Source organism: Leucopleurus acutus (genome assembly GCF_964270905.1).
Source record: "Leucopleurus acutus genome assembly, chromosome: 3".
Classification (NCBI taxonomy): domain Eukaryota; kingdom Metazoa; phylum Chordata; class Mammalia; order Artiodactyla; family Delphinidae; genus Leucopleurus; species Leucopleurus acutus.
This window is the reverse complement of record NC_139145.1, coordinates 105,345,804-105,357,687: the sequence shown is the minus strand read 5'-3', so window position 1 is coordinate 105,357,687 and position 11,884 is coordinate 105,345,804. Positions and strand designations below refer to the sequence as shown.

At 42.8% G+C, this 11,884-nt stretch overlaps 1 protein-coding gene across 1 annotated transcript in view; it reads right to left on the bottom strand.

The window, feature by feature from the left end:
• Positions 1–1,150: 1,150 nt before the first annotated feature.
• LOC309958937 (protein RER1-like) overlaps positions 1,151–11,884 on the bottom strand; it is a gene marked incomplete at both ends in the record, with an annotated part of 29,446 nt that continues 18,712 nt past the window's right edge. Inside the window, 2 exon segments of the mRNA XM_082835055.1 lie at positions 1,151–1,425; positions 1,428–1,850. Coding sequence (XP_082691181.1) covers positions 1,151–1,425; positions 1,428–1,850 — 698 coding nt within the window.

Below are 11,884 nucleotides of genomic sequence, written 5' to 3'. Positions count from 1 at the left end.
TTCTCTCTCTTTTTTAATTTCACTGGCATGCATGCAGTAATTGAGTTTTATAGAAAAAGTTTAAAATTATAATACTTATAGTAAGATCTCCAAATTTTAACTATTTGCTTCTTAATCTGTCCATTAGAGCTTATGGTGTGCTTTCTGAACTATTAAAGAAATTTTGTCTCTTTGTATTCTGTTTTCTAAAAAGTTGGACAACAATTAACAATTCAAAATGAACCTCTTGATTATAACTTGCGACCTGTGTTACATTTATTGCCTTTAGATTAAATATATACATGTAAGGATGGGATAAAGTATATATGAATGAATATATGAAATGAATATGTGAAACATTTCATTTGTTATCTGGAAGTCCTGTTTTTCTTTTTCTTACGAGTATTGGTTTGTATCACATCAAAAAAGTTGACATGCAGGTCAGAGTTGTTTCCCGGTAGAAAGTGGGAAGCCACGTATTAAAAGCCACAGAACTGGCTGCTCCTGCCAGGTGTCTCTGAAAAGGGGCTGCTGCATGAGAACTCGTTTAAGTTAAAACAACCCTTCACGTATCAAAGAAATGTGTCAAAATAACCTCAAACAATTAAAATATAATATATATTTATAATTCCAGGCCCTCAGAAGCAATCATGGTAGTTAAGAACAAAGTTTTGAGTCATTATGCTAGAGGCCAACTCAACACATCTCTAGTGAGATGAAATTCGGTAACTGGCATTACAGCCCTGAGTTAACTGCAGAATCTCTTCCACGCACAGGACTGACGGGCGAGCATCCTCCGTGTGGCTGGCGGGGCCAGGTGAGCGTCCTGGGAGGCGGCAGCTGGGCGTCCTGGCTCCTGCCGCGGGGCCTTACCCTGCCGACCCCGCCCCCGCTCCCCCTTCCCCCCCCCGCCCCCCAGCCCACCCGGCTGTCCGCCCCGCCTGCGCCCTGCAAGGCCAGCGTCTGGTCGCCTGACCGGCACTGGAAAACAAATCAACACGATTCTGTTTAAATGTAAGTTTCTTCAAGAGCCTGATATCGCAGTTACAAATAATTGAAGCTCCTTTTTAAAAAGAAAATAACTCCCTTGTAATCAACTACTTTATGTGAGGAAAGAAGGCTCCATCACAGCAACTTGTGGCCGTCCAGGGCCCGTGGAGGAAGGCCGCGTCTAGCTGGCGAACGTCTTGCCCGTGTCCTCCTTTCCCTTGTATGTCTTCTTGCCGTGCGTGAACAGGATGTACCGGTACTCGATCATGTGCTCTATCTGCCTCTTCATCGTGATACAGAAGAGCATGACGAAGTACATCACCAGGATGGGCCAGAACACCGGGACGTTGAATGCCTCAAAGAAGGTGCAGACCATGGCCACCAGGATGTCCTTGGTCACCGTGTGCCAGGATTTAAACTCTGGGAGCCTTCGAATAGAGGACTGGAACTCCTCATCTGTTTGGTTGGTAACGAGGGGCCATCGTCTGAATCTTCCATTAAGGAAGGATCCACTTTTGGAGAAAGGAAAGCTATAAGGAGATTTAGATGGTGGATTCCCAAGGCATAGGTCACGATGTACCAACCTGGCAGCAGGTAAACTCGGATCATGTAGATGAAGCTCAGGCCCAGCGTCACCACCCATCGCACAACCGTGTATGGAGTAGACTTGTCCAGCCAGGCCCGATAGACCTGTCCGAGACTTGTGAAAAATCTGTACACCACGGAAGGTTTCCCACGGACGGAATCTCCCACACTGTCACCTTTGGAGCTGCTGGCGGTCCACTGCCACCAAGCGTGGTCTCCCGAGGGCCGTGGGAAGGAGGACGCAGGTAGCGGCCATGTGGGCGCTTCGCTCTGTCCGGGAAGAGGCAGCCGAGCACCTGGAAGTTCCGTTTTTCTTTTTTAATAAATTTTATTTATTTATTTATTTATTTTTGGCTGTGTTGGGTTTTCGTTGCTGGGTGCGGGCTTTCTCTAGTTGCGGCGAGCGGGGGCTACTCTCCGTTGCGGTGCACGGGCTTCTCACTGTGGTGGCCTCTCCTGTTGCAGAGCACAGGCTCTAGGCATGCGGGCTTCAGTACTTGTGGCACGCAGGCTCAGTAGTTGTGGCTCGCGGGCTCTAGAGTGCAGGCTCAGTAGTTGTGGCGCACGGGCTTAGTTGCTCTGCGGCATGTGGGATCTTCCTGGACCAGGGCTCGAACCCGTGTCCCCCGCATTGGCAGGCGGATTCTTAACCACTGTGCCACCAAGGAAGCCCCTGTTTTTCTTAATCCTTGATATATCTTGTATATTGAGTAGTTCTAAGGTAGAAATTGCTGACAGTATGTATTCTACTGTTTTAAACTTTTTTTCCTAGAAAATATTTTATTAAAAAATATATGTTATGTCCTATCGTGAGGTTTTGAAACATGCATTCATGTGTAGGTATGTTCTACCTTTGTTTGATGGCATCTACTTGAAATAGGTAGAAGGTATGATTCTATTTATATAGCAGTGGTCTTTGCAACTAATGTTACACATAAGGAGGCATTAGGATATGTCATTGGGATAAGCCACTCTGACTTGTCACTTGTAAGGTGTGCCCTCCAAGTGTCACAGTTTAGGGAAAAAAAAAAGAAGTAACAAAGGCCAAACAGTACAGTAGCACATTCATATTATAAAGCAATGATAACAATCACAGCTACAGAATATTTTACAATATAAAAGGCTTTTTTTTCTTTACATCCATCAAGTGAGGTGGGTCACACTACTATTAATCGTCATCAATATAAGTGAGAAGTTGAGGTACAAATATAGTGATTTGTCCAAGACCATTTGATCAGTAGTTAAATTCTGCAGAGCCTTGAACCTGGCTCTTTGACTCTTAGATGATGGACCATAGGTAATCTAAGAAGATGCAGAAAATGACATTAGAATCATCCAGGAGGCCTTCAGACCTTTGGATCCTTGAATGACTCACTTGAATTAACTTAAAAGAATGTGCCGGTGCTCCTCCTTTTCCCTCCCCTGTGAGCTTGTGGATTCTGGTCCTACCTCTCCCTCCCCTCCTGTGCCACCTCATATAGACAGAACCACGAACGGGGAGGAACTTGATGAAGTCTCCAGGAACAGGGCTTGACTCCATGGCTAGGCCTCCCTGCAAACGCTTCGCAGAACCTAAAAGCCTTAGCCAAATCTAGGGAATTAACCCAAAGATATTGCAAATGAAATCTCTGAAACCTGCATTCTGGCTCTAGGTTTGCCCGCCCTGGTCTCCGCTGGGCAACCACTGACCAGGACATTTTAAACCAACTTTTGTGACTATCCACCTCTGGCATTTGATGCTCTCTGAACTAACTGTTTGGAAACTGAGGGAAGGAACCACCCCTGGACTTCATGGAATATTCTGCCTGTGGTATTTGGGCAGAAACAGGGTTGATAATTTTCCTGCATCATGAAAAGTCCTCTCTGAAATAATCATAGAACTATTTTATCACGAGTTTGTAACTGCTAAGCTCTGAAAAGGCCAACATGGAATTTTAGGCCACCTTTATCTTCTTCTGCCAAATTTCTCACCCTGCTGGAAGATGCCTGAAATTCCAATTTATTTCTTCAGTTTAAGATTTTGTTTCCCGTTCACAGGCAAACAGAAAGATAGCAAGTTCAAATGCTGTTCATCACAACTTAGTCTGAATAGGTCTCTTCTCCCTCCCTCCCTCCATCCCTCCTTCCTTCCTTCCTTCCTTCCTTCTTTCCTTCCTTCCTCCTTTATTTTCGTGTAGCTCACATTTATTGTGCACATACTGTGTTCTAGATACAGTGCTGAATCAGCAATGTTTAAAGAAAAGTGCTAAAATCCCGACACTTGTGGACTTGCATCCTTGCTTGCCACTTACAAAACTGTAGAGCCGCGGAGAAGTAACTCAATCCTCAGGCACCTTTCACTTTCACATCTCAAAATGGCAATGTTAATACTAATGCCTACCAAACACAGTTGCTAAGAATATATAAGATAGCTTGTGAAACCTTTCCTAAAAAGTATATTTTGATAGCAAGAGAGGGGAGAACCCATGAGGGAGGACACTGGCCACTGAGAGGGACAAGGCTAGGGAATTAGCCAGGCCTGAGGACAAATATCACCAATTTCATCATTTGCTTGAGAAATCTCTCATAGAAAGCTGTCTTTGGTTATTTCACCTTTGCATCTTTCCATTTCCTGGGCATAATTCATGGTAAAGCTGTGTGGTGTCATGAAAAAGCAGTGAACAAGGAAATTTGTGTTCCAGTCCTGACCCTGCACCCATCAGCGTGTGATAGGCCATGTTACTTTCCCAGATGTTATCTTCCTCCTCTATAAATTGAGGGAATAAAATGAAATGTATTGCACAGAGCTCTTCCAATTCTCAAAATGATGCATGATTCTAACTTATTAAAGACTTCCTCGACCACTTAAAATACTGTTTGAATGCAAGCATTCCCAGGTCCACTACAAAAATCCTATAGACGTTATATCTCTGCATAGTGGCCAGAGAAGTACAGAGAACCACTTGAAATATTGTGGTAGAACTGAGCTGTGCTTTTTCAGAACTTCTCTGAGACCTGGGCTCAATTTGTAGGTTCTGGCAAAGCCTCCCAGAACCACAGTATTTTATCATGTTTATGGAAGGAGATACCCTTCTCCACTGAAAAAAAGCATTACACTGGCAAAAAGAAGTACTGGGTTCTACCCATGGTTTTGGCACTAATTAATTAGGCAACCTTGGGCAAAGCAAATGACTCTGGACTTCATTTTTCTTGTTTGTGAAATGAGCTAAGTGTTCTAGATAATCTTTAAGTCTCCTTGTATTGACAAAATGCTCAATTACAGTCTCAGAACTACTTGATTGACTCATGAGTTAAGAAAAAATTTCAGATTGGGAGCCTCCCCTTAATGTGTCAAAACAGGTCAAACTATAACTTTTCAATGAAAAAAATTTCTTTTGCTAGCACCACTCTTAAATGTAATCATTTATCTTTCATGAAAACAATAATTGTCGTTTTGTAGGTAGGGTGTTAAGGTCTCTAGTGTGCCTTGAATTACTTGGAAACCACACACACACACACACACACACACAGTGCACTTATAAATAACAAGTAGAACAACTCCTACGGAGCACCTACTGAATGCTGGCAGAAGACCTCAGACCTCCCAAAGGCAAGGAACCCCCCACGTGCCTGGTTAGGGCAAAAGAAAAAACTAAACAGAGACAAAAGGATAGGGACGGGTCCTGCACCAGCGGGAGAGAGCTGTGAAGGAGGAAAAGTGTCCACACACTAGGAAGCCCCTTCGCGGGTGGAGACTTCGGGAGGCGGAGTGGGGGAGCTTGGGAGCCGCGGAGAAGAGCACAGCAACAGGGGTGCGGAGGGCAAAGCGGACAGATTCCAGCGCAGAGGATCGGGCCGACCGGCACTCACCAGCCGAGAGGCTTGTCTGCTCGCCCGCTGGGGCGGGCGGGACTGGGAGCTGAGGCTCCGGCTTTTGTCGGAGCGCCGGGAGAGGACTGAGGTTGGCGGCGTAAACACAGCCTGCAGGGCGTTGGTGCGCCGCGGCTGGCCGGGAGAGAGTCCGGGGAGGGGTCTGGACCTGGCGAAGAGGCAAGAGACTTTTACGTCCCTCTTTGTTTCCTGGTGCACGAGGAGAGGGTATTAAGAACGCGGCTTGAGAGAGCTCCAGGGACGGGCGCGAGCCGCGGCTAAAAGTGCGGAGCCCAGAGACGGGGCATGAGACGCTAAGACCGCTGCTGCCGCCGCCAGGAGGCCTGTGTGCGAACACAGGTCACTAGCCACACGCCCTTCCGGGGAGCCTGTGCAGCCCACCACTGCCAGGGTCCCGGGATCCGGGGACGGCTCCCCCGGGAGAACGCACGGCGCGCCTCAGGCTGCAACGTCATGCCGGCCTCTACCGCTGCAGGCCCGCCCTGCACTCCGTGACCCTCCCTACCCCCCGGCCTGGGTGAGCCAGAGCCTCCGAATCAGCGGCTCCTTTAACCCCGTCCTGTCTGAGCAAAGAACAGACGCCCTCCGGCGACCTACACGCACAGGCGGGGCCAAATCCAAAGCTGAGCCCCTGGGAGCTGTGAGAACAAAGAAGAGAAAGGGAAATCTCTCCCAGCAGCCTCAGAAGCAGCGGATTAAAGCTCCACAATCAACTTGATGTACCCTGCATCTGTGGAATACATGAATAGACAACGAATCATCCCAAATTAAGGAGCCCTGTGGATGAAAGGCTCTTGGGGCTGCAGCCAGGAGTCAGTGCTGTGCCTCTGAGGTGGGAGAGCCAACTTCAGGACACTGGTCCACAAGAGGCGTCCCAGCTGCACATAATATCAAACAGCAAAAATCTCCGAGAGATCTCCATCTCAACGCCAGCACCCAGCTTCACTCAACGACCAGCAAGCTACAGTGCTGGACATCCTATGCCAAACAACTAGCAAGACAGGAACACAACCCCACCCATTAGCAGAGAGGCTGCCCAAAATCATAATAAGTCTACAGACACCCCAAAACACACCACCAGACGTGGACCTGCCCACCAGAAAGACAAGATCCAGCCTCATCCACCAGAACACAGGCACTAGTACCCTCCACCAGGAAGCCTACACAACCCACTGAACCAACCTTAGCCACTGGGGACAGACACAAAAAACAACAGGAACTACGAACCTTCAGCCTGCAAAAAAGGAGACCCCAAACACAGTAAGATAAGCAAAATGAAAAGACAGAAAAACACACAGCAGATGAAGGAGCAAGATAAAAACCCACCAGACCTAACAAATGAAGAGGAAATAGGCAGTCTACCTGAAAAAGAATTCAGAATAATGATAGTAAGGTTGATCCGAAATCTTGGAGATAGAATGGACAATAGAATGGACAAATTGCAAGAATCAGTTAACAAGGACCTAGAAGAACTAAAGATGAAACAAGCAACGATGATCAACACAATAAATGAAATTAAAAGTACTCTAGATGGGATCAATAGCAGAATAACTGAGGCAGAAGAACGGATAAGTGACCTGGAAGATAAAATAGTGGAAATAACTACTGCAGAGCAGAATAAAGAAAAAAGAATGAAAAGAACTGAGGACAGTCTCAGAGACCTCTGGGACAACATTAAACGCACCAACATTCGAATTATAGGGGTTCCAGAAGAAGAAGAGAAAAAGAAAGGGACTGAGAAAATATTTGAAGAGATTATAGTTGAAAACTTCCCTAATATGGGAAAGGAAATAGTTAATCAAGTCCAGGAAGCACAGAGAGTCCCATACAGGATAAATCCAAGGAGAAATACGCCAAGACACATATTAATCAAACTGTCAAAAATTAAATACAAAGAAAACATATTAAAAGCAGCAAGGGAAAAACAACAAATAAAACACAAGGGAATCCCCATAAGGTTAACAGCTGATCTTTCAGCAGAAACTCTGCAAGCCAGAAGGGAGTGGCAGGACATATTGAAAGTGTTGAAGGAGAAAAACCTGCAACCAAGATTACTCTACCCAGCAAGGATCTCATTCAGATATGATGGAGAAATTAAAACCTTTACAGAGAAGCAAAAGCTGAGAGAGTTCAGCACCACCAAACCAGCTCTACAACAACTGCTAAAGGAACTTCTCTAGGCAAGAAACACAAAAGAAGGAAAGGACCTACAATAACGAACCCAAAACAATTAAGAAAATGGGAATAGGAACACACATATCGATAATTACCTTAAATGTAAATGGACTAAATGCTCCCACCAAAAGACACAGATTGGCTGAATGGATACAAAAACAAGACCCATATATTTGCTGTCTACAAGAGACCCACTTCAGACCCAGAGACACATACAGACTGAGAGTAAGGGGATGGAAAAAGGTATTTCATGCAAATGGAAACCAAAAGAAAGCTGGAGTAGCAATTCTCATATCAGACAAAATAGACTTTAAAACAAAGACTATTAGAAGAGACAAATAAGGACACTACATAATGATCAAGGGATCGATCCAAGAGGAAGATATAACAATTGTAAATATTTATGCACCCAACATAGGTGCACCTCAATACATAAGGCAAATACTGACAACCATAAAAGGGGAAATCGACAGTAACACATTCATAGTAGGGGACTTTAACACCCCACTTTCACCAATGGAAAGATCATCCAAAATGAAAATAAATAAGGAAACACAAGCTTTAAATGATACATTACACGAGATGGAGTTAATTGATATTTATAGGACATTCCATCCAAAAACAACAGAATACACATTTTTCTCAAGTGCTCATGGAACATTCTCCAGGATAGATCATATCTTGGGTCACAAATCAAGCCTTGGTAAATTTAAGAAAATTGAAATTGTATCAAGTATCTTTTCTGACCACAACGCCATGAGACTAGATATCAATTACAGGAAAAGATCTGTAAAAAATACAAACACATGGAGGCTAAACAATACACTACTTAATAATGAAGTGATCACTGAAGAAATCAAAGAGGAAATCAAAAAATACCTAGAAACAAATGACAATGGAGACACAACGACCCAAAACCTGTGGGATGCAGCAAAAGCAGTTCTAAGGGGGAAGTTTATAGCAATACAAGCCCACCTTAAGAAGCAGGAAACATCTCGAATAAACAACCTAACCTTGCACCTCAAGCAATTAGAGAAAGAAGAACAAAAAAACCCCAAAGCTAGCAGAAGGAAAGAAATCATAAAAATCAGATCAGAAATAAATGAAAAAGAAATGAAGGAAACAATAGCAAAGATCAATAAAACTAAAAGCTGGTTCTTTGAGAAGATAAACAAAATAGATAAACCACTAGCCAGACTGATCAAGAAAAAAAGGGAGAAGACTCAAATCAATAGAATTAGAAATGAAAAAGGAGAGGTAACAACTGACACTGCAGAAATAAAAGAGATCATGAGAGATTACTACAAGCAACTCTATGCCAATAAAATGGACAATCTGGAAGAAATGGACAAATTCTTAGACATGCACAACCTGCCAAGACTGAATCAGGAAGAAATAGAAAATATGAACAGACCAATCACAAGCACTGAAATTGAAACTGTGATTAAAAATCTTCCAACAAAGAAAAGCCCAGGACCAGATGGCTTCACAGGCGAATTCTATCAAACATTTAGAGAAAAGCTAACACCTATCCTTCTCAAAGTCTTCCAAAATATAGCAGAGGGAGGAACACTCCCAAACTCCTTCTACGAGGCCACCATCACCTTCATACCAAAACCAGACAAGGATGTCACAAAGAAAGAAAACAACAGGCCAATATCACTGATGAACATAGATGCAAAAATCCTCAACAAAATACTAGCAAACAGAATCCAACAGCACATTAAAAGGATCATACACCATGATCAAGTGGGGTTTATTCCAGGAATGCAAGGATTCTTCAATATACGCAAATCTATCAATGTGATAAACCATATTAACAAACTGAAGGAGAAAAACCATATGATCATCTCAATAGATGCAGAGAAAGCTTTTGACAAAATTCAACACCCATTTATGATAAAAACCCTGCAGAAAGTAGGCATAGAGGGAACTTTCCTCAACATAATAAAGGCCATATATGACAAGCCCACAGCCAACATCATCCTCAATGGTGAAAAACTGAAAGCATTTCCACTAAGATCAGGAACAAGACAAGGTTGCCCACTCTCACCACTCTTATTCAACATAGTTTTGGAAGTTTTAGCCACAGCAATCAGAGAAGAAAAGGAAATAAAAGGAATCCAAATCGGAAAAGAAGAAGTAAAGCTGTCACTGTTTGCAGATGACATGATCCTATACATAGAGAACCCTAAAGATGCTACCAGAAAACTACTAGAGCTAATCAATGAATTTGGTAAAGTGGCAGGATACAAAATTAATGCACAGAAATCTCTGGCATTCCTATATACTAATGATGAAAAATCTGAAAGTGAAATCAAGAAAACACTCCCATTTACCATTGCAACAAAAAGAATAAAATATCTAGGAATAAACCTACCTAAGGAGACAAAAGATCTGTATGCAGAAAATTATAAGACACTGATGAAAGAAATTAAAGATGATACAAATAGATGGAGAGATATACCATGTTCTTGGATTGGAAGAATCAACATTGTGAAAATGACTCTACTACCCAAAGCAATCTATAGATTCAATGCAATCCCGATCAAACTACCACTGGCATTTTTCACAGAACTAGAACAAAAAATTACACAATTTGTATGGAAACACAAAAGACCCCGAATAGCCAAAGCAATCTTGAGAACGAAAGAAGGAACTGGAGGAATCAGGCTCCCTGACTTCAGACTATACTACAAAGCTACAGTTATCAAGACGGTATGGTACTGGCACAAAAACAGAAAGATAGATCAATGGAACAGGATAGAAAGCCCAGAGATAAACCCACGCACATATGGTCACCTTATCTTTGACAAAGGAGGCAGAAATGTACAGTGGAGAAAGGACAGCCTATTCAATAAGTGGTGCTGGGAAAACTGGACAGCTACATGTAAAAGTATGAGATTAGATCACTCCCTAACACCATACACAAAAATAAGCTCAAAATGGATTAAAGACCTAAATGTAAGGCCAGACACTATCAAACTCTTAGAGGAAAACATAGGCAGAACACTCTATGACATAAATCACAGCAAGGTCCTTTTTGACCCACCTCCTAGAGAAATGGAAATAAAAACAAAAGTAAACAAATGGGACCTAATGAAACTTAAAAGCTTTTGCGCAGCAAAGGAAACCATAAAGAAGACCAAAAGACAACCCTCAGAATGGGAGAAAATATTTGCAAATGAAGCAACTGACAAAGGATTAATCTCCAAAATTTATAAGCAGCTCATGCAGCTTAATAACAAAAAAACAAACAACCCAATCCAAAAATGGGCAGAAGACCTAAATAGACATTTCTCCAAAGAAGATATACAGAGTGCCAACAAACACATGAAAGAATGCTCAACATCACTAATCATTAGAGAAATGCAAATCAAAACTACAATGAGATATCACCTCACACCAGTCAGAATGGCCATCATCAAAAAATCTAGAAACAATAAATGCTGGAGAGGGTGTGGAGAAAAGGGAACCCTCTTACACTGTTGGTGGGAATGTAAATTGATACAGCCACTGTGGAGAACAGTATGGAGGTTCCTTAAAGAGCTACAAATAGAACTACCATATGACCCAGCAATCCCACTACTGGGCATATACCCTGAGAAAACCATAATTCAAAAAGAGTCATGTACCAAAATGTTCATTGCAGCTCTATTTACAATAGCCCAGAGATGGAAACAACCTAAGTGTCCATCATCGGATGAATGGATAAAGAAGATGTGGCACATATATACAATGGAATATTACTCAGCCATAAAAAGAGATGAAATTGAGCTATTTGTAATGAGGTGGATAGACCTAGAGTCTGTCATACAGAGTGAAGTAAGTCAGAAAGAGAGAGACAAATACCGTATGCTAACACATATATATGGAATTTAAAAAAAAAATGTCATGAAAAACCTAGGGGTGAAACAGGAATAAAGACACAGACTTACTAGAGAATGGACTTGAGACTATGGGGAGGGGGAAGGGTAAACGGTGACAAAGCGATAAAGAGGCATGGACATATATACACTACCAAACGTAAGGTAGATAGCTAGTGGGAAGCAGCCGCATAGCACAGGGAGATCAGCTCGGTGCTTTGTGACCGCCTGGAGGGGTGGGATAGGGAGGGTGGGAGGGAGGGAGACGCAAGCGGGAAGAGATATGGGAATATATGTATATATATAACTGATTCATTTTGTTGTGAAGCTGAAACTAACATACCATTGTAAAGCAATTATACTCCAATAAAGATGTTAAAAAAAAAAAAAACAAGTAAATTCTCTCCCCCACAAGGATA